The sequence below is a fragment of the Megalobrama amblycephala genome, linkage group LG7, assembly GCF_018812025.1.
Source record: "Megalobrama amblycephala isolate DHTTF-2021 linkage group LG7, ASM1881202v1, whole genome shotgun sequence".
Classification (NCBI taxonomy): Eukaryota; Metazoa; Chordata; class Actinopteri; order Cypriniformes; family Xenocyprididae; genus Megalobrama; species Megalobrama amblycephala.
In genome coordinates, this window is record NC_063050.1 from 55,042,294 (window position 1) to 55,066,767 (window position 24,474).

Below are 24,474 nucleotides of genomic sequence, written 5' to 3' on the forward strand. Positions count from 1 at the left end.
GATAAACAGACATCCACTTGCATTGTGTGTGTAACAGTGGCCAGCTAGTGAGAGCTGTGCAGTTAAACCACTGCACACTGACGACCGCTAGAGAATGCGGTGTTTGACGTCATTGTTAGTGCACTCGCCTGCCAGCAGCGATCGGGCCAGGGTTAGAGACCAACTCGGAGTAGGGTGGTTAGGATTGGAGGGTGAGTTTTGGAGGCAGAGCAATGAAGAGAGGGGTGGGTTTGTTTGGGTTGATTTCAAATATCAACAATGTCCAACAGCGTTTTTGGAAAATGGCTTATTTATGAAAATAATTCCAAACAAAGTCACAGCAGAACAGTTGTGCTTCTCAGAGCAAGATCCGATTTCAAAAGAATCTGTAGAGTAGAGATGCACCGATTGCAATTTTCTTGGCCGATTCCGATTTCCGATTTTTGTTAGTGAGATCGGCCGATACCGATTTTTGCCTATTCCGATTTTCTTTCTAAGAACTATAATTGACAACATATATAACTTCAATGCAAAGTTTTATTTTCATTAAAAAAAAAACAAAAGTAAAAGTCAGTAATAAAATATAAACAGCTCAAAGAAATGCAATAGAATAAAGAGAGCTATGAAACTAAGTTTTTTGGGTTAACTGGGTTTCTATTCAGGTAAGAAATACTACAGAAATTAAAGTAATCAAATGTAAAATAACACATTCAGTATTATTTTACATTGGTTACCTTAATTTCTGTAGTCTTTATTGTAAATATTAATACAGATCAATTCTTACCATTAAAGTTATAAAACGTATTCAGTCAAGAGCAGAAAGTGATTTTCTTTGTCTTTTGTTCTTTGATTAACCTGACAGACAGCACCAGGAATACTGGACTGGTGTCCTTTTAAGAGTTTATGAACGGTGTTCAACGGACCCAATACTGTTAGACACAACAAGGGTTCACTAACGATTCAAAACTGACTGTGTTTATCTGAATGCTCGCCAAGATTGCCTGTGCCACTGGTTTTGACATACTTTTGTATGTATTTGACAGTTTAAGCGCAGGAAGGCGCTTATTTTGGTACTTGTGACTCTGTTTGATTTCTGTCTCTGTTTGAGACTGAGCGTGGCTTGTTCGCTTCACTGATATAGATCAGTGGAGCGCGCGCTTTCGGTGTGAGCGCGAAACTGCGGGAATGACTAAAATTATGCGCAGTAAGCACTATTTAACCAGAGCGAATGAGACGAGTGAGAGAGAGGAGGCGCCCGCGCGGGTGTGTGTCACTGACTTCACCGTGACAGAGAAGAGAGCGGGAACGCGCGTTTGACGTTATTGCCTGTGCTGCTGGTTACAAAAAAGATCGGCTCGGAATCGGTAAGAAGTGAGACTGATCGGCCGATCACCGATCCGGGCCGATCATGAGGAAAATCGTCCGATCACCGATCCGGGCCGATCATGAGGAAAATCGTCCGATTCCGATCCCTGGCAGATCAATCGGTGCATCTCTACTGTAGAGTTAATGATTCAATGACCTACCCACTTGCTTTGTTCCTGAATGAATCAGCCATTTTGAACAAATTGGCTGAATTAATGATTCAATGACACGCTCAATAAGAAGTGACTTTCCTTTTCTTTTTTGGCAGTTGTAGTTTAATATTCTAAAGTATAAGTTTTCCATCAGTTCATATTTTTATATTCTATATCTCAAAATTGTATGTTTGAACCATTAATCTCTTAACATTATTTATGCAAATGTAAATGCAGTGTAAATGCATTCATGCAACCTCAAATTCACTGGAATTTGAAATGTTAAGTGTAATTTCTACCACCTGAGGGGTGAGAAGCTGAGGCACTTGAGCACGTAGAGTAGGCTGGGTGGAGCTAAGAGGTGGCACTGGTGGCTGAGGGGGCGGGGCCTGCTGCTGCATGACCCGAGTTTGTGCTGCTCCGTTAGTGCCAAACATTCCATTCTGCATCTAGGAAACAGAGAGTAAGGGGGACAGTAAATTCCAGATCTATTTCAGCACAAATGTAACAGAATCTATCTAACAATTAAATTTTTATTTTAAAAAAAGGATGTGCTTTTAACATTGACCTGAACACAATGTCATATTTTCCTACCGCTTTCAGATTAAAAATAAATAATTAAAATAAATAAACTACATCAAGAAATTAAAGAGTATTTTATGTTTCAGTGTTTATATAGCGCTTATGACATGAAAAATAACTTAATTTCACCACTTCAACCTGACAGAATTGGCTTATAAAACAAGTAAAAATTATGCAAACTTCACATCAAATGGTAGGGCATGATATCAGACAATGCAGATGCATAGACTAGGTTAAATACTTGCATCTAGGCTTAAAAACTACTGTGTGCAATGCCCTGTGCAGATATTTCACAACACTCACCTGTCTGTTGTTCAAGTTTTGCATGGACAGGCCAGAGGAGACCCCACCCAATCCATGGCTAGGGTGACTGCTATTGGCCAGTGGGAGCTTGAGGCCAGTAGAAGGCATAAACGGTGAGGTTGAAGCATCATCTGACAGCCTGCCATCCTGAGAGACCAGAAAATATATTTTAAAAAGTAATTGAAAAATTTACTAGATTATTTTTTTCTCCCCTTCAGTCAAGAAAAAAATTATTGGACTTTTTTCTCCAATTTGTTCAATCAAATAAATTCTCATAAAAGCTTTGAGACAAGGCTATACCTTGTCCAGGAAGGGGGCACGATCCAGTGAAGGGTCTTTGGAGAGGTTTGTGGGTCGGCACACCATGGGCCTATTCATTCCATTACTGTAGTCCGACATGCCCATCCCCCGTTTGTCCAGTTCAGTTTTCTTCTCCAACAAAGCGCCTAGGGAAAGGCAAGTACAAAATCAGTGTTCCAGACCAAGATCATATGACTCATCGCATGTCTGTCTGCTGTTATGGGTTAACTTCAAAAGGAACTACATACTCATGGCCTGATCCAGATTCATATTGTTGCTCTTCAGGGCTTCTTCTGCAGGATCCTTCTGTAGCAGGCAAAAGAAAACGAACTGTTATCCTACACAATTATTTATTTTACAAGTACTGTTAATGATGGAAGTGACATATCTTTTCAGAATAAATAGGTTTTAACATACTGGAAAACCCATGTCTGTAAGCTGCTTGATAAGTCTGGTCATGATCCAAATGTCATCCTGCTTGTTGGAGACCTTGCCCTATAATGAATAAACAGCACTACATAAGGCAATAACCTACAATATAAAGCAAATAATATATACATATATGGGTCAAAGGGGTTTTCAAGCATCAAAAAAATAAAAGTGTAATACAGCTTTAAATTTAATTTCCCCCCCCCTGTACATTAGAATGTGTTCTGTTCAATTTTATATTTTTCTAAGCAAAACATTGCAATTATGCTAACAATGACAATATTCTCTCCCCTTTTAGCAAAAGTAATTCAAAGTAACAAACCATGGTTATTAAGTGTAACAGATATATTTATGTAAAAATGTAACAATATACTTATTCTGACCAGTACTTATTAAAATATATAAAAGAATATGTGATTATACTAAATTATATTATATTTGAAATGATTTTCACTTCCTTACAAAAACTTATTGCTAACAAATGTGTAAAACCCAGTGGTTTGAAAGATACTGGCAATGTATAAAGATTTTAAAAATTACAATTAATTAGTATTTGGGGGCTGCACTGTGATCTTTAAATTGAGTCTTTTAAAATGTCATCAAATGATTCTTGTTTTAAATATGCTTGACAAGATTTATTGATATATAAACTATTGTTATACTGAAGAACATTTTAGTGGGTGTCTTCTGTAAATCATGGTAAAAATGTATGATGGTCATTATGTTTTTAGTATTAGTCTGTATCATTAAATTAGTTTTAATAATATCCCTGAGTAAATGACGGCAGCAGAATAATAAATAATAAGGATTTTATTCTACTGTTCTGATGCACCCTTCCATGCTTTCTTAGCGTGTCACTTTGTTTCTGACTTGCTTGGCCCCAAAAATTACTGCTTGCTTCTATATTTATGAATACGTTTTGTTTGCCAACATAAATTACATTATCAGGATGGGTAAAATGGAAAAATAAAGTGAAAAAAGTAAAGTGGAAAATCCCCTCAATGGCCTCTCTTGAACTCTGTTCAGAAATATTGATAAGCTATTATTCTGAAAATTGCAATCCTCAATATCTTTCTTGTTTCCTTGCTAAAGGCCTGTTCACACCAAGTACGATAACTATAACGATAATGATAAAGATACAGTTATATATAAATACAATATAAGAATAGCAGAGTCCACATCACAACTATACTGATAACGGCACACTGGCACAGCGAAATGATATCTTTAGAGCAACTTTCTGAACGTTTTTTTTTTTTTTTTCCTCCAGCTGATGAACGAGCCAATCAGAGTCAATTCCGCTTTAAAGAGCTCGAGCATTTAACGCAGCAGATGACAAAACTTCAGCGCGCTTAGAATAAACAAAGCTTTATTGTTCGCTGATGTGGAACGCTAATATAGTTATGGTTATGGTTATGTTTATATTTATCATTCTTGGTTTGAGCAGGCCTTAAAGGGATAGTTCACCCAAAAATAAAAAAAAAATTCTGTCATTTACTCACCCTCAAGTTGTTCCAAACCTGTAAAAATGTCTTTGTTCTGTTGAACACAAAGGAAGATATTTTGAAGAAAGTTTGTAACCAAGCCGCTTTGGGGCACCATTGACTTCTATAGTAAGGAAAAAAAAAAGAAAATACTATGGAAGTCAATGGTGCCCCACAACTGTTCAGTTTCCCACATTCTTATACATATCTCCCTTTGTGTTCAACATAACAAAAAAAAAAATGTATACAGGTTTGGAACAACCTGAGGGTGAGTAATTTTTGGGGTGAACTATCCCTTTAAAGGTGCCGTAGAATGGAAAATTGAATTTACCAAAGCATAGATGAATAACAAGAGTTTCAGTACATGGAAATGACATACAGTGAGTCTCAAATACCATTGTTTCCTCCTTCTTATGTAAATTTGATTTGTTAAAAAGACCTCTGAAGAACAGGCGAATCTCAACATAACACCAACTGTTACGTAACAGTTGGGATCATTAATATGTACGCCCCCGATATTTGCATATGCCAGCTAATGTTCAAGGCATTAGACAAGGGCAGCCAGTATTAACGTCTGGATCTGTGCACAGCTGAATCATCAGACTAGGTAAGCAAACAAGGACAATAGCGAAAAATGGCAGATGGAGCAATAATAACTGACATGATCCATGATAACATGATATTTTTAGTGATATTTGTAAATTGTCTTTCTAAATGTTTAGTTAGCATGTTGCTAATGTACTGTTAATTTGGTTAAAGTTACCATCGTTTATTACTGTATTCACAGAGACAAGAGCCGTCGTTATTTTCATTATTAAACACTTGCAGTCTGTATAATTCATAAACACAACTTCATTCTTTATAAATCTCTCCAACAGTGTGTAATGTTAGCTTTAGCCTGTTAGCCATGAAGCATAGCCTCAAACTCATTCAGAATCAAATGTAAACATCCAAATAAATACTGTACTTACGCAATTAGACATGCTGCATGACGAACACTTTGTAAAGATCAATTTTGAGGGTTATATTAGCTGTGTGAATTTTGTTTATGCTGTTTAAGGCAGTCGCGAGCTCGGGGTGGGGAGCACGAGAATTTAAAGGGGCCGCAGCCTGAATCGGCGCATATTTAATGATGCCCCAAAATAGGCAGTTAAAAAAAATGAATTAAAAAAAAATCCATGGAGTATTTTGAGCTGAAACTTCACAGACACATTCAGGGGACACCTTAGACTTTTATTACATCTTTTGAAAACACGCTCCACGGCACCTTTAAGAGTGCCGCCCAAGCTACTGGGTCTGTATTTACTTTTTTAGCTTTTTGGCTTTTTACAGTGCATAGCAACTCTCTCTGTTAATGGCCATCTAAATTAAATCAATAACACAAATAAAACTATACAAAAATGCATTAAAATAGTAATATTTATTAAGTTTAACACATATTTGTCAGTACTAAACATTCCTCATTTATCTGTAATATAAATAAGATGCTAAAATTATCTATACAGTGATACTGTCATTCAGTGTAATGGATGACATTGTGGAGTAACAGAGAATTTGCATTACACTGAATGATGAAACTTCTACTTCAGCTTATATTGCAGGCTATCGACTGGCCACCTATATCAAACAGTTAGCCTGACCAGTAAAGTTAATAATTATTTACAACATTTACTCTTTTTTTCAAATAATCTAACAATAAAAGTGTTTTTTGGCATTTCACTGAATGACACGTTTTTTTGTAACTTAGGTTACCACACCATGAAAAGGTAAAATTATCAAATATTTAAGGGCAATAAACTCACTTTGCTGCAGCACCATACGGTCTTCAGGGTGCCTTTTGATGATGTCACAAACTTGTCTAAAGACTTGACTATCAGTTTTTTATATGATTTCAGACTGGCTTTTTGTTCCTTTTACACTGAATGACCTCTAACAAACTGCATATTCTGGAAAAAAGTCCCCTGGTTATTTCAATACTTAATAAAAAACAGTAAGACATAGTCCTTTAATATAACACAGCAAACAATTATTTGAAAATGCAAAGAAAACAAATATGTTTTTTAACTTTTTTGCTTATTTAAAGATGTAATGGTAAAATCATCAAGTCCGGACCATTAGCTGAATGACAGTTTTACACTTTGGAACATTACTTCACCCATATTTTGACATTTTATTTTCACGAAAGTTGTTTTTTTTTTTTTTTTTTATGTTTTTTTTTTTTTTTTATGTTCATAAAATCACTTTAGTAAATTTAATTCGATGCAGACATCAAAATGGTGATGTCTCATCTTTGACCCATACACACACACACACACACACACAGTATTTATGAATAAAATATTATTCAGAAAAAAATGTTTACATAAACCATATCTTAACCACACTTATGTGACACTGAGTATCCATTACAGGACAGAGTACTGATGGCTTTGAATGGCTTCAGTTACCCTTTGTGGGCCCTTCTTGGATTGACCCCAGGAGTTACAAGAGGAGTCTTGGGATGTGGGACTGTTCCACATGTCACCATCATCAGCATCCCATTGGCTGGTATTCATGCCAATCTCTTCCCCTCCAGATCCCCAGCCATCTTGCATAGGTTTAGGACCTGGAAAAACAATTGGACAAGACTGCTCATAACCAGGGCCATATAACACCATATTTGTATATACATATATATTTATATATACACATGTTGCTCATATACCAGGATCCACAGAAAAACCTTTAAGGTCACAAAACGGAATTGCATACATAATTGCTGCATCCAAAACTGAATACTTACCTACTATATATTATGCAAAAAACAGTACGAAAGCAGAGTAGTACACCCGGCTACATAGTATTCGAAAAACAGTAGGTGAAAAACACCCAGATAATCTACTACATCTGCCAAAATTCTGAAGTGCGCATTCGATGGGCACTTTACTATCCCATGAGGCCATAGGAGGAGTTATGAATGGCAATGAAGCAACGCAACTGACGCCATAGGTCACATGACAATGACAACATGGCGGATATAGTATGTCTGAATTTCATTCATACTTCATACATTCATACTATATAGAACTTTATCAACAGTTTGCAAAGCAAGTTTCAAACTAAATGTAGTACCAACTACACAGTATGTGATTTCAGATGCAGCGAATGACAGAGACAGTGAATGGCTTCCCAAACATTGCCCCTTTCTGTCATTGTTCGGATAAATAGATAGTTCTGCCCCAAACCCACACCACTGGTTGAGTCAGTGTTTCTATGTCAGGCTGGTTGGGATGTTAGGGCAATTATTTGAAAGTCCCAGAGAGCCACAGTTTTTACACTTTAGAATTTACTTGTCTCAGCATGTTACACTGGGATAGTATAAACTTTTTATTTTTTAACTAGAACTGGAGATTTATTCAACCACCAGAGGTCAGTGTAGTTTAACTTTATCATCATATTGCAACAAAAAAGTGAATTTAAGTATCAGCAATGACTTGAGTCTCCCCACTTTTGTTATAGCAAGTGCTTTAATATGAAGAGTTTTCTTTTATTTCATTACCTTCCTGACAGGGGCCTGATCCAGCAGGTGCATTTCCTCTGCCATAAGGTCCACTGGAGTCATGGGCACTTTCACCCCATCTTCCACATCCCTTAGTGGGCTGGCCCCAAGCTGAAGTGCCATTGTCCACAGAGGGGTTGGAATTGGCTGGCTCGCCCCATGAAGAGGGTTCTGGATTTGGCTGGACATTAGGGAGCTCTCCCCAGCCTGATACAGAATCAAACATTATCAGTATAATAACTTAAGATGAAGTATTTAAAATACAGAAAATAATATTTGGCACTTATGTCCAATTGAATAATCAAACAATCAATAGATAGATTATCAAAATAACTTAGTTGGTGTCTTTTTAATTTGTTCTTATAATACAAAAATGTGCACTGCATCAAATAGTCAAATTATTGAAATTATAACAGTCTACAGTCAACAATGGATCTAACACTAACTTTAATAATTTAAACAATTTTATTAATGTTCGTCAGATGTACAGAGGACTAAAACGAGCATTAGAAAGGGTGAAATATATGCATTGTCTCACCTGGGTTCCCCATGGGCACCCTGTTAAGAGGAGATTCACCTTGACTGGGTGAGCCATTGTTGTTGCTGCCATTGACATGGTTCTGAGTGGGACCTTGGCTGTGGTGTTGGTGATGGTTGCTGTTGTTGTTGTTGTTTGGCCCAGTGAGGCTATTACTGCTGCCATTGTTGCTGGTTCCTGAATGATTTTGGGAGTTATTCCTGTCCCACATGTTCACTCTCTTGCAGTAAGCATTGGGGTCACCCCAGGTGGAGGTCCCATCATCAATTTCCATTTTGCGACGAATAGAAGATGGAGATGGTTCTTCCCAGCCTGTGACCTCATCTCCTGGATCCTGGCGTCCTCCTGATGCCCAGCCAGAGTTGCTCTGTTTTACAGAATTTGGGCCACACCATGATCCAATGCCTCCAGCTCCACTGTTGCCACATGTGGATTCCTGAAGTTTTCCACCCCAACCTTGGGCTGAACCATTGGAATGTTGAGCATCACCCCAACCACCACCCTGTGCTGGTGCTGCTTTACCCCAACCTCTCTGGGTTTCCTTCCAGTTTCTGTTTTCAGGGTCCCTAGAGTTACTTCCAGAGCCGTCCTTCCGTATTTCTGAAGGGTCACCCCACTCTCCACTATTCCCACTGCTACTACTTCCCCAGCCTGAGGAAGTTTTGGGTCCATCACCCCAACCTTTTGTTTTTTTCTGAGAAGTACCATCATCCCAGCTAGAAGACTTTTCTTCAGAAGCCCAAGATTGGCCATTACAGCCATTGGTGTTGAGACCCTCAGAAATGGGATCGCCCCAGCCACACACTGATCCATTGGGAACCTTTTTATTTACAGGTGGTTCCCCCCATCCACCATTAGGATGAGTAGAGGCTGGGACCGATCCTCCCCAGCCTGAGTTTGCCGTGGCTCTGCAAGATCCCTCGCTCTTGCTTGTGTCCATTCTGGGAGGTGCATTAAGGTTGGGATTGGCAGATCCAGGAGGAGGTGGTGCAGGTCCAGTTAAAGGTGTGCTGGAGGAAGACCCCCAGACCTCAGCCCCTGCATCATTCTTTTTGTCTGGACTTTCTTCCATTTCCCAAACAGTGTGTTGACGAACTGGAGTTTGTCCCCAGCCTGAGTTACAGAGGACACGTGGGTCCAAGTCCTGCCTCGGCAGCAAAGGGGCCAAATCATCACTTGAGGACCTCTCTCTTCTTCTTGGGTGGCCCTCACTACTATCCCTGCTGCCCTCACTTGCTGGAGTATCAGGGCCCCAGGAACTCATTTGTTCTTGGGAAGGACCATCATTAGCATCCCACCCTGTACCGTCAGTGTTTGGCTGTTTGCTCCAGTCACCCCAGCCCCCACCACTGCTAGCTCCTCCCTGCCCCCAAGAGGAGACCCCTGCAGAATCCCAGCCAGAATCCTTTGATTCTCCATTTTTGGCATCTCTGTTGCCCCAGAAAGCAGTTCCATCTTCACTGGCAGGCTCAGTAGGTGACTGACTAAGGTTTCCTCTCCAGCTGTTCACTGGACTCATTGGCTCTGGTTTAGTGTTATTTGGTCCATCAGTTTTAAGGTTAGGAGGTTTCATGTTGAAAGATACATTTGTGGGAGACTGGTGCTGTTCTGGGATATCCGGGTTGCCCCATGCACAGTCCCCTACAAGGTTTCCATTGACACAACCAATGCTACCATTTCCAATGGTGCCGTGAGGTGGTGCCACTCCTCCTTGGCCACACATACTAAGAGAAAGTGAATTTGAGCAAACCATGCTACTAGGGCCTGACCCTACCCCAGGCCCCTCATGTCCAAGAGCTGGCCAAGCAGCAGGGTTGGCACTGGGGTTGAGGTTCAGATTAGAGGCACCCCAGCTGGACTGCCCTCTACTGCCCATGGGAAAGTCAATCTTTCCTTCTGAGACCCACCCTCTGGTAGGGCCACCTTGACTAGAGACCATACTAGAAGTGAGATTAACGCTGGCTTTGCTGATTGGGTAATGACCCTGCTGGCTAGCTCCTGTAGCCATGATAGTGCTACTACTGTTGCTGACAAACTCTGATGTGCGTTCAGCGTCCAAGGTGCATTCTGGTGTCTGCTGGCTCTTGCCGTATGTAATGGAAGGCCAAGCGTCTGAGTTGTTATGGTTAATAATCACTTTATCCTGGTTGCCGCTGCTGCTGCTGCTTTTGGTGACTGGGATGTTCCAGTGACAATTCTCATTCTGGGCTCCGAGGCCACTTTGATGGGGAAGTCCTGTGAAACAAATACACAGGGTGTATTTTATTATAGCGAAAATGGCTTAAAAAAAAAAAAAAAAAAAAAGGTACAGGACATCATTTATGTATCTTAAAATAAAACTATGGGCAAGGGATATATTAATTTTAGCATTTATTTTCATTTTAGCATCTCCATTATTGAAAGGAAATCTGAGGTGGAACAGTGTTCATTTTCTGGAATAAAACCAAGTCTAGCCTGTCATCCATCATTCCGTGTGGTCTGCAAGTTCCCCACAAAAATCAAGCTTCATCAACATGTTCCACAGATACTCAGATGATGCTCTCTCTCTCTCTCTCTCTCTCTCTCTCTCTCTCTCTCTCTCTCTCTCACACACACACACACACACACACATACACACACACACACACACACACCCACACACACAGCCTTACTTCTTTCCAGCTATAATCAATCATGAGCCAGCAGATAATCGATGGTGTGTAAATTATGGTATGAGAGCAGAAAGAGGGCATTGATCTGCAATGCAAAAGCAACTGCACTCTCCACAACCACTGAGAGTATTCATCCTAAAAACAGTACGCATATGTATTATCCATTCCCTTAAAGGGTCATGTGGCAGTTATATGTTCACTAAATAAATTAAATTAAACATGGTGCCCATGACTAAAAACCATTAACCAATTAACCAAGCTCCAAAACATTTTGATATTGTGGAATCTGAGACAACACAAGCAAATACATATGCATATGACTGCCTCTAGAACAAGACATTGACAAAGAGGTATACACTGACAAAAAGTTACATCATACATCATCACACCACAGGCCCCACCCACTGGCGTTCAGTTGCTTATCAGCTGACACCTGTCTACACCAGATGCGAGCACCATATCAAAAATAAATAGAATCCATTATAATCATTGATGCTGTCGACACTGGATACAGAATACAGATACCCGTTCAGTTTCTGACATAATCGATGTGCTTGAATCTGCTGATGACAGGAAAAAGGGAAAAGTGAAAGAACGTTTGCTTTGACGTGTCCTATTTAAACACAATTTTTTTAATTTTTATAAGGCATAAAGAAACAGAACAGTGAAGGAAATTCTAGGTCTAATTCTAGTTGGGAAATAATCATTTTGGTACTATTTGCAAATAATATTTGTATTAATTTGCATAAATATGCACATATATACTTTTATTTGTATGCGTAAAATGTTAAAACAGTGGCGTAACTTTTTTTTAAAAGTAAGTGGGACAGGAGTGTGTTTACGGGGTGGGGAGTTGCTAATACAATGCTATATCAGATATGTACAATAACAGTTGTAGAACAATAAAATAACATTACGCTGTCCAGAAATCAACTTCAATAGTACAATGAGAACTGTTTAATGTGATAGCCTCATTCTTACATCTACTACATCTGTGATACAATATTTAGTCTAGAGATACTTCATGTTAGTGAATAAATACATAGATCCGCAACTAGCATACAAATTCCCTAGTGGTCTAGTGGTAGAATTATTGTCAAAGGTTCCGGGTTCTAATCCGCCCTCGTATAGAGTGTTTTTCCTCATTAAAATCAAAGGTGTTCATCAATGATTGTATATCAAGAGCAGCAACATGTTTGCGTGCATTCTGTTTTGTGATTTCACTGGAAAGAATAGAGTCTCCACAACGACATTAAGTGGAAGATTGACACACTCGTCTGTGTGAAGACAAAAGAATTAAAAGAATTGTTGCCAAACATAAAACATAAAAGTTACTGTTACTACTGTACAACTGCTAATGTTAGCTGCCTGCACAAAATGTCAAAAACATTTTGAACATGGCAAAGAAACAAAAAGAAAAACAAAGACAAACTAAAAAAAGAAACCAAGCGTTTCTTTTTTGATGGAGTTCAGGCAATCCAGCAACCCATTCTCCTGTAGCCAGGCACTCTCAGGGACGCCATTTTATCAGAGCTGAAATGCAGCCAAGAGAACAAGGCTGCTGTCTACAATTCTGTTTCTCTTGCTTTTATTCCCTTTTCACTTTTTTCTCACACATCCTCCTCTGCTTGCTCTTATGACTAATATTGTATTCGCTCTCCCCATGGAGAGAAAAGAAAGAGAAGAAAGACCGCATGATCAATTCATAACACACAAGGCAGTGGCTTTTTCCCTTTACCTTGTTACTCAAACATCCTGGACAAAACAAAACAAAACAAAAACAAAACAAAAGAGGCATGAAGGAGGCATGAACAGGCAGGAAGTGGTAGTTTGTACACCTAAAGAGTGGCTCCACATGACTAGTCTGAGAAAAGCCAGCAAGATAAATGCTGCAACCATCCGTTATTCAATATTATTTTACTCTGATGCCAACAAATTTCTGCAGCTGCTGTGTCTGAGAGTTTTTATGTAGCAAGTTGTCTCTGTCTGTACTGCCAATGCATTAAATAGTACCCTTCATTTGCTTAATTATTTGTATTTTTGTTTTTCATCCTGGTGAATGCCCAGAAAGGAGAATTTCCAAACTTAAATTACACCAGATGCAAAAGAGAGGAAAAAAAAAGTTCAACTACAAATTTTGAATTTCATAAAACATTTGCTTTATTACAGTCTACAATTACAGCTTCCCGGTGCCAGACTTTCTCTAGGCAAAGTCTCAGTGATGTATAAGACTATGCTTTTGTCTGAAAATAATTTCCTTTCATACTAATTCTGTTCTCTGGATCAAAGGTCTTGCTTCTTCCCAAGAGTAAAATGGCAAGCACGTTTTAAATGCTCATCAGTCATGTTTTCCACTTGATCAGATCACAGTGTTTTCTTAAAAGGGCGCTGAGAGAAAGGAGAAAGAAATAGACTGAGTGACAGAAAAAAAAGAGAGAGACAGAGACAGACCCAGACGGGTATCAGCTGGGGAGACACCGTGCTAATGAAGCCACAGAGGGGGCTGGCATGTGAGACGAGACCACCTCTAGTTTTGACATGGATGAGATCACATCGGTAACATAACTCAAGCATCACTCTGCTATTTTAGCATGTCATTGCCTTTATACCTGCCTTGCTAGGACTGTTTTTCTATTAAAAGCAAAACAAAAGAAAAACAAACAAAAAAAAAAACATCCATTTTAAAACACTATTATAGCTAAAGAGATTCAGATGGACATCTTTGACAGTTGACATCTTTAAGTGTCCAGTTACAACATTTATATTTCTGAATTTTGGCAGATGCTTTTAAAGCAACTTACACTGCATTCAAGATACACATTTTATCAGTTCTTGCTTTCCCTGGGAATCTAACCCAAAATTCTGGCACTAATATGCTCCACTGTTTAAGCTAAAGGAAGGGGGATTGTTCAATTAAGATGCCATGTGAAAAATACAAAATAACTTTTAAAAACCTGTTGCAAAATATTTGCTCAAGCTGTTTTTGAATGCAGGAATGCCTTTTATGTAAATGCTCCCAAGAAATGTGTCTGATCATGGTCAGGTAAAGCTGAAACCATACAGACCAATTTCTTGACTAGTTATTAAAGTAAAACCATTAATAAGGACAAATATGAAAATAAGTATTTTTGCACAACCCAAAATAAAAATGTTGCTGTTTAAAAAAAAATAGTTTGTGATTTCAAATGTCAAACAAATTAACCATGTTCTCAGCTTAACCTGGATTTTTAATGGTGTCTGAATCCCAGAAACGCATACATTTAACATATTTATTAGTAGAAAATCAAATGCATATGAAACAGTGAAGACAATAATGATCCAAGTGTTGACAAAGCCATTAGGAGTCATGAAACAGCTGGTGAGCCCATGTTCCCAGGGATGCTGAGTCCCCTCTGCTCAAGCTTTGCTTTTCCACCTGCCGTTAAACCAGATTGGAGTGAATCGCAAACACTCCCAGGCATCAACGAGAGGGATGTAGAGGAGGGGGTCAGTAAACAATAATTGGAAAAAAACACTAGAGAGAGAGAGTCCCTCAACCATGTCGCTCCCATGACCTCAGGCTTACAATGACACATAAGAGGTCAATGCCAGGCTTTGTTAGGGTGTAGCAGGGTGGGAGACACAATCCCCCAACCTTTAAATCATAGTCCCTGTGTACATCTACATCCCAGCTGGGCAATGAGGAGGATGAAAATTTCACTCTATTAAGACAACCAATGACAAAAAAACACCACAATTTATCTCTAATCATACCTGATATTGGTCAAGTGAAAAGCCTATCAAAATAAATAGAGTCTCTCCATCAAAAACAGAACATGATTCTCACCCGTGTGCCGTTTGCTGGTGGGCGTCTCAGGAGGGGAGATGACCCCGGACTGAGTGCAAGCAGAGGTCAGGTTCAAAGCGCCTGTAGGTAAAGGTTGACCCCTCTTCAGTAGCTGCCTCTGCTCCTGCTGTCGGAAGCGTGGAGGAACCTCTCTGTGCGCATATCGGGGACTGGGCTGCTGCAATGGAGGTAACTGTTGTTGTAGGGCATTACTAGGGTTACGCTTGCCATTGCTGGTGGTGGAGGCAGAGGGTACAGGCAGGTTCAGGGACAAAATGGGACTTGAAGGGATGCTGGGATTGGGTTTAACAGAGTCTGGCACTGCAAGAGATGGGGAAATATAAAGACAAATTTTAAAAAGATAAATGAAGTGATAAAAATAAGTGGCAATAATGTGGTAGTTAACATTTATGTTTAGTTTTGGTTTTCTTTCAATGTGTTCTGTTCCTGTTTTGCCTGCCTGAGGCCATGTCCACACTAATATGTTTTCGTTTGAAAACGTATATTTTTTTCTCCATTTTGGCCTTCTGTCCACACTGAGACGGCGTTTTAAGTCAACGAAAACGTAGCTTTTGGAAAACGCTCTCCAAAGCGGATAAATTTGAAAACGCTGTCTTTGCGTCGTAGTGTGGACTGTGAAAACGGAGGCTTTTGAATACAATGAGGCATTTTTAGTCATGTGATGCAGTCATATGACCAATTCAGCCAAGACACATCTCCCAGTCTACATTCTCGCTTGCTTTTATACTCCTGTGTTACTCGCAGCAACAACTCCACCTCACTGTCGGTCCATTTAAAAAACTCAGTGCCTTTCCTCGACATTGCCGCAAAGTTTCAAAGAGCCGGAAAGTAAATAAATGCCTAGCGGAAATGATGCAGGTCGAAGCTTTACTCATGTGCAGTAGGGGGACGTAAGTGTTTTCATACGTTTCAGTGTGGATGAGCAACTTTTGGAAAACGTTTGAAAATGATAGTGTGGACGGACGTGGAGCGTTTTTAGACGAAAACTCCGTTTTCAAATATATCTGGATTAGTGTAGACGTAGCCTGAGTTCCTAGTTAGTTTCCTTAATTGTTAATTAGTCCCTCACACCTGTTTCTGTTCAGTTCGATTATCCTTTCCATGTATTTAAGCCCAGTGTTTCCGTAGTTCCCTTGTTTGTATTGCCCTATTCAGATGTGATGAGTTTTACATGGAGAGATGGGGTAAAGTAATTATTACCAGAGCTTCTCAGAGATTTTAGTCCCGTCCGAATGTGCCATCTCAGTAATCATTACAGACAATGTCAGTAAAGTTTACGGCGACTTTTACCTTCTGTAAAAATGTCCAAAAAAATACCTCAGGTAATGCTAATTCAGTGTGAATAGACCAGCTGTAAATATATATGTAAATATTCAGTCATTTCTTGTTTTAAAGTAGTTTTCCCACAGTTTTTCAAATATGGAGGCACTTGAAGCATTCAGTTGCGTTCTAGGAGGTGGGACTAGTCTGAGTGTTTTTTTTTTGTATGTGTGTTGTGTGTTTGCGCATGTGATATCAGGAAGCAACATAATATGCACATGACCACAGGGAGGTGACGGTGGTGCGTAAATCGAGTTACCCCTCCGACTTCTGGTAGTTTTACTGAGATTTGTTATCCCGTGTGAATTGGCCATAATATTATGGACGTCCAGTGGTAAAATTAATTACTCTATCTACCCTTGCAAAACTAATCCTGTCCGAATAGGGCTTTAGATTAACGTGGTTGTGTTAGTTTGTTCTCCTACGATCTCCTGAGTGTTCCTTGTTTATTTTATTAAAGACTATTTTTGTTCTCTATCTCTTTCCTAGCTGCCTCACGTTACAGAAGTCAGATAATTCCCAACACATAGAAACTCTTGCACCTAGATATTATCAAATAGAGACTGTGTCTGTACCCCGAATTAATAAAAACAAAAAACTTCCAAACCCATTTAATGGTAAAAATTGAATTGATGTTCAACAAATAAAAAATAGAGATAATAATGATAAACAAATGATAAAGCTTGGGTTGTTAAATATTAGATCACTTTCTTCAAAAGCACTTATTCTAAACGATATTATCACAGACAATAATCTAGATGTGCTGTGTTTGACAGAAACCTGGCTAAAACCGGACGATTACACAACGTTAAATGAGTCTAGTCCTCAAGGTTATGATTATCGACAAAATCCTCGACAGAAAGGAAAAGGGGGAGGTGTTGCTGTAATTTATAGTAATATTTACAGTATCAGACAGAAGTCTTTCAAATATAATTCCTTCGAAGTGATGGTGCTTTACGTAACATTATGTAAGTTGACATTTGTGTTGGCTACTGCACAATACAGACTTTATCAAAGAGATTGTCGATTTTCTATCAGAATTAGTACTAGCTGCAGATAAAGTCCTTGTTGTTGGTGATTTTAATATCCATGTAGATAATAAAAAAGACTCATTAGGATTGGCATTTACAGACATTCTAAACTCTATTGGTGTTAGACAACACGTGTCGGGACCCACTCATTGTCGTAATCATACTTTAGATCTAATATTGTCACATGGAATAGATATTGATGCCGTTGAAATTCTGCAGCAGAGTGACGACATCTCAGATCATTATCTAGTCTCGTGTATATTACATTTAAAAGTGGCTAAACTGCCTCCCTGCCATAAATATGGTAGAACCATCACTTCTACCACTAAAGATTGCTTTATAAATAATCTTCTGATCAGTTTCATCGCCTTAGCATACCAGACAGCTTAGAAGACCTCGATATTGCAACAGAAACTATTGACTCTCTTTTCCAGCACTTAAGACTCAGCTGCTCCTTTGCGTTTAAAAAAGATTAAGGAAATTAATCCAACACCATGGTACAATGAGCACACTCGGGCCCTAAAAACAGCAGTTAGAAAAATGGAGCGCAGCTGGAAGAAAACAAAACTAGAAGTATTTCGCATTTCGTGGAGAGAGAAAATGACTGAGTACAGAAAGGCCTTAAAAACTGCTAGATCTGCCTATTTTTCAAAACTTTTAGAAGAAAATAAACACAACCCTAGGTATTTATTTGATACAGTGGCTAAATTAACAAGAAATAAAGCTTCAACTTCTGATGTTTCCAAAGAGCACAGCAGTAATGACTTTATGAACTTCTTTACTTGCAAGATTGATAATATTAGAGAAAAAATTATAACCATGCAAACGTCTACTACAGTCTTGTGTCAGACAGTGCATTGTAGTGTCCCTGAGGAAAAAATTAATTCATTTACTGCTTTAGGAGAGGAAGAACTGTCTAAACTTGTTAAATCATCAAAATCATCCACATGTATGTTAGACCCTATACCGACTAAGCTATTGAAAGAGATGCTTCCAGAGGTCATAGATCCTCTTCTTAATATTGTTAATTCATCTTTATCACTAGGATACATACAAAAATGTTTAAGCTGGCTGTTATTAAACCTCTTATTAAAAAACCACAACTTGATCCTAGAGAATTAGTCAATTACAGGCCGATCTCAAATCTCACTTTTCTGTCAAAAATACTAGAAAAGGCAGTTTCATCACAACTATGTTCCTTTTTAGAAAGAAATAGTATCTGTGAAGATTTCCAGTCAGGATTTAGACCGTACCATAGTACTGAGACTGCTCTCATTAGAGTTACTAATGATTTGCTCTTATCATCAGATCGTGGTTGTATCTCTCTATTAGTGTTACTGGATCTTAGTGCTGCATTTGACACTATTGATCACAATATTCTTCTAAACAGACTCGAAAATTATGTTGGCATTAGTGAAATTGCATTGGCATGGTTCAAATCATACTTTTCTGACCGTTATCAGTTTGTAGTAGTAAACGATGAGATGTCATATCAATCACAAGTTAAATATGGAGTACCGCAAGGCTCAGTACTAGGACCGTTGCTTTTTACTCTGTACATGCTACCCTTGGGAGATATCATTAGGAAGCATGGCATTAGTTTTCATTGTTACGCTGATGATACTCTGCTCTATATTTCTTCGTGCCCTGACGAAAATCACCAATTCGTTAAATTAACAGAATGTATAACTGATATAAAAAACTGGATGACCAGTAATTTCCTACTACTAAATTCAGGAAAAACAGAGATTCTAATTTTTGGACCGAAAACTTCTTCACGCAATAATCTAGAATACTGTCTAACACTTGATGGCTGCTCTGTTAAGTCTTCGTCATCAGCTAGGAACCTGGGTGTGCTCTTTGATACCAATCTTTCATTTGAAGGCCATGTTACTAGCATCTGTAAAACTGCATTCTTCCATCTGAAAAATATATCTAAACTACGACATATGCTCTCAATGAAAAATGCAGAACAGTTAGTTCATGCGTTTATGACCTCAAGGCTAGACTACTGTAACGCTCTACTGGGTGGTTGTTCTGCTCGCTTGATAAATAAACTACAGCTCGTACAAAATGCAGCAGCTAGAGTTCTTACTAGAACTAGGAAGTATGACCATATTAGCCCAGTTCTGTCATCACTGCATTGGCTTCCTGTTAAACATCGTATAGATTTTAAAATCTTGCTAATTACTTACAAAGCACTAAATGGTTTAGCTCCCCAGTACCTAAGTGAGCTCTTAATACATTATAGTCCTTCACGTTTATTGCGATCTCAGAATTCAGGCCAGCTGATAATACCTATACCTATAACTATCAAAATCAACTGCAGGCGGTAGATCCTTCTCCTATTTGGCACCTAAACTTTGGAACAATCTTCCTAGCATTGTTCGGGAAGCAGACACACTCTGTCAGTTTAAATCTAGACTAAAAACACATCTCTTTAACCTGGCATACACATAACACATTATCAATTTATATTTTCAAATCCGTTAAAGGATTATTAGGCTGCATAAATTAGGTCAGCCGGAACCGGGAACACTTCCTATAACACCAGATGTACTCGTTACATCAGAAAAAGAATGGCATCTACGCTAATATTAGTCTTTCTGTTTATCCCGAGGTTTACCGTAGTCAACCGGATCTGGGCCGTATCCAGCTGAGACCAAGGACCTGCGCATTGACACGACCACAACGCAGCCCTGAAGTATCAGCAGAGATCGAGTCAACTAGATCATCCATTGTGAAGGCCTCATCAACACGACAGCCAGTGCCACAGTTCCTCAACAGACCATCCACACCGGCGTGATGAATACGATCCTCAACTGGATGGAACTGAAATAAATACTTTGATTGTTGCAATCCTATCAGACTTATGATAGCAACCTGATTGTAACAAAGCACTGTTCGCCAGAGGAGAACTGCCCCCCCGACTAAGCCTGGTTTCTCCCAAGGTTATTTTTTCTCCATTTAACACCTATTTGCTACTTGTTTGCCACCTGATGTCACCTGATGGAGTTTGGGTTCCTTGCCACTGTCGCCTTTGGCTTGCTTAGTTGAGGACACTTGACATTTGATATTCAATAGTATTCTTGACATTTATTCAACAGTGCTTCTGATCTGCCTGCATTGACAATATTATTTAAGAGCTGCTGTGCAGCCAAATTATGTACCAGCTATCAATGTAAAGCTGCTTTGACACAATTTGCATTGTAAAAAGCGCTATATAAATAAAGGCGACTTGACTTGACTTGACTTGTGCACTTCATTACAGCCGTCATGACATTAACCGGTTAACCGTCACCCCTTTTTGAGCATAAATCTGAACTTAAATGGTTGTAATTCATGAATGAATTTGGAATACAGGCCTGAGGTTGGTCTCTTTTTAAAGAAGACACTCAGGAGACTGCAGAAAAAACACTTAAAAAAATTTAAGTGTACAAAAGTTAAGTAAATGTACAGAACTAAACATTTATATTTTATACAAAATATATATATATTACAAAATAATTTGGACTCTTAAATTTCTCTTAAAGGGTTAGTTCACCCAAAAATGAAAATTCTGTCATTTATTACTCACCCTTGTGCTGTTTTACACCTGTTAGACCTTCGATAATCTTCGGAACACAAATTAAGATATTTTAGTTTAAATCCGATGGCTCAGTGAGGCCTCCATAGGGAGCAATGACACTTCCTCTCTCAAGATCCATAAAGGTACTAAAAACATATTTAAATCAGTTCATGTGAGCACAGTGGTTCAATATTAATATTATAAAAAAATATTTTTGGTGCTCCAAAAAACAACAAAAAAAACAAAATAACGACTTATATAGTGATGGATGATTTCAAAACACTGCTTCAGGAAGCTTCGGAGCACAATGAATCAGTGTGTCGAATCATGATTCAGATCTTGTGTCAAACTGCCAATGGCTGAAATCACGTGACTTTGGCACTCCGAACAGCAGATTCGATACACTGATTCATTTATGATCCGATGCTTCCTGAAGCAGTGTTTTGAAATCAGCCATCACTAAATAAGTCGTTTTTTTTGGCGCACCAAAAATATTCTCGTCGCTTTATAATATTAATATTGAACCACTGTACTCACATGAACCGATTTAAATATGTTTTTAGTACCTTTATGGATCTTAAGAGAGGAAGTATCATTGCTCCCTATGGAGGCCACACGGAGCCATCGGATTTCAACTAAAATATCTTAATTTGTGTTCTGAAGATTAACGAAGGTCTTACGGGTGTGGAACGGCATGAGGGTAAGTAATAAATGACAGAATTTTAATTTTGGGGTGAACTAACCCTTTAAATCCACATAAAATATGTGATGGGGAATGAAAAAAAAGCATGTCAACTGTCCTGCTACAGGGCAACTGACAGTTAACAAGCTTAAGTACAATAAAACTACAAAGATCTTATAAATAGTCTTTTGTTAGAGTATAGATAATATAATAGACAGATTTTAAAGCTGCACCACAGAAGATTCACTGGTTAAAAATGAATCAAGCGAGTACATAAAAAAAAAAATCACATTTATATTTTGCTTTATTCCGATTCACTACAGTAAGTTTAAAATGTTTTTATAATAATATACATTTTGAGCTGTTAGGTCAGATTTTTCAGAAAAATTCATGCATCATCTACTTTTGCTTGCACATGTTACCTACACATGTTTATGTAACCATTAGATTCATCCACACAGAAGTGCAGTGATGAAGCACAACAGACATTTAATAACCACTCCGCAAATTACGTGCAATGTTGCTTCAACCAAAATTGGTGATAGAGCCATTCAGGCCAAAAATCCGTAGTGCAGCTTTAAAATCGTCATGAAACTAATGTTGCAATTGTGATATATTTCTGAGTGCTACAAAGGTCGAAAATAAATGCTGACAGTATGTTGACTACGTATTTTTCCTTCCTTAGTTCAATTTGAATGTAATGGTACAGGCTAATCATGTATCAATTGTGTGTGATACATGTGTGAAAAAGCACCATAAAAATTATCTACACAGCTCTTTGTGCAAAACAGATCAAAGTGATCATTCACTAAAAATTTTATATCATACATGTTATACAGTATATTAGCTTCTCTAGGCATGTTCTTGAGAGTTCATGAATGACACGTCAATGTCTATTTCATGAACTTTTTTTTATAATTTAAATTAAGCATTTAATTAACTTCGCAAACAGCTCTTAAATGTTTGCTCACAAAAGAGACTGTTCCAGTTCTTAATTTCAAATGACCGACTCAAAGATCTAATTGCAGTTAAAAGGGATAGTTCAGCCAAAAACGAAAATTATGTCATTATTAACTAACCCTAATGTAGTTCAAAACCTGTTAATTCACATGATAATTTATTAAAGGTCCCGTTCTTCGTGATCCCATGTTTCAAACTTTAGTTAGTGTGTAATGTTGTTGTTAGAGTATAAATAAAATCTGTAAAATTTTAAAGCTCAAAGTTCAATGCCAAGCGAGATATTTTATTTAACAGAAGTCGCCTACATCGAACGGCCAGTTTGGACTACATCCCTCTACTTCCTTCTTTAATGACGTCACTAAAACAGTTTTTTGACTAACCTCCTCCCACAGGAATACACAAGAGTTGCATTTGCAGAGTGTGTTTGTCGCCATGTCGTCAAAACGCTGTTATTTTCATCCCGCAGTCCAATCACCGGGTCTGATTCCGGCTCAAATTGATAGGGTAAAATTAAAGACATGTTTACAATAACACTGAGCGCGTGCATCTCCACGTTATGGTAAGAGGCGTGACCTTTCCGGGCAAGATGCGCTAAACTGCTGTCGAATCACAACACAGGAACCGCTGGCACAATCAGAACTCGTTACGTATTTCTGAAGGAGGGACTTCATAGAACAAGGAAGTCATCAGCCCGTTTTTATGACAGTGGAAACAGCGGTATACAGATAAGTAAATTATGTGAAAAATACTGTTTTTTTACACGCGAAACATGAACACGTTACATTGCACACTATTAACACAATCAAAGCTTCAAAAAACCACGAAAAACGGGACCTTTAAACTTTTGATTCCTTTTGAAGCTTGAAAACTTTCAAGCTTCAAAACTTTCACGCAGTGATGAGTACATTATTCAAAACTTTTTCTTTTACTTCTCCACAGAAGAAAAAATGAGTGACATGAGGGAGAGTGCATTATGGTATGTTTTAGTAGCCAAATTAAATTTTAACCCAAAATAGCAAAAACCTACATATAAAATATACACATAAAAAAACTAAACAAAACAAAAAAAAAACATCTGCCACCGAACTGCGCACATTCAGACAGATGATCTATTCACTACTGTTAAAATGAATGCTGAAGAGGAAGCAAGGACATGTAGTTCTCGACCTCTGACCACAAATCACTAAATGCCAGTGAACCTTAAAGATGTAGCAAAATGTAAAAATAGAAGTGTCTAAGAGTGTAAAAGACATCCCAGAGTATCTCTGTGGTGCTGTGCATCACATTAATGCAAAATAAATAAATAAAATAAATACAGAAATAAATAAATATTTGGAAAAGCTGTATGCTGCAGTGACTAAAGACTACCAAAAATATCAAATCCTTTTTGTCAGCCTAAGCCTCAGCACGATTTCCTGGGTATTCTGGGTAAACACTTCACAGGAAGGCCATCTGGGGCAGGTTCTTTGAGAAGTTTACACACAATGCACGGGAGAAAAGAACAGGATTAACATCAGGCTCACACACTGAGCAGCAGTTATTGTAACTCACCCAAGGATTTGGGTTAAAGATAGACACAGTTCAAAGAAAAGCTTCATGCTGAGATGAGCCATTTATAACAGCCTGAACAGCAGATTTGCCTTAGGAAATTAAATGGACTGGAATTTCACACAATGGCGAAAATGAAACATGATCAAACTGCCTCATGCAGATCTCTGCACATTTATGGAATCAGGAGATACGTA

At 38.4% G+C, this 24,474-nt stretch overlaps 1 protein-coding gene across 3 annotated transcripts in view; it reads right to left on the reverse strand.

Moving 5' to 3' along the window:
• tnrc6c2 (trinucleotide repeat containing adaptor 6C2) overlaps positions 1-24,474 on the reverse strand; it is a 71,401-nt gene that overhangs the window by 13,276 nt on the left and 33,651 nt on the right. For 2 of the 3 annotated variants that reach the window (XM_048198097.1, XM_048198096.1), the window contains exons 4-12: positions 15,148-15,468; positions 8,671-10,905; positions 8,133-8,339; positions 7,042-7,199; positions 3,099-3,176; positions 2,930-2,987; positions 2,682-2,827; positions 2,382-2,528; positions 1,799-1,945 (exon numbers count right to left, since the gene is read on the reverse strand). In XM_048198097.1, the coding sequence (XP_048054054.1) occupies positions 1,799-1,945; positions 2,382-2,528; positions 2,682-2,827; positions 2,930-2,987; positions 3,099-3,176; positions 7,042-7,199; positions 8,133-8,339; positions 8,671-10,905; positions 15,148-15,468 (3,497 nt within the window). The remainder of the gene's footprint in view (positions 1-1,798; positions 1,946-2,381; positions 2,529-2,681; positions 2,828-2,929; positions 2,988-3,098; positions 3,177-7,041; positions 7,200-8,132; positions 8,340-8,670; positions 10,906-15,147; positions 15,469-24,474) is intronic. The other variant, XM_048198098.1, reaches the window with a different exon arrangement.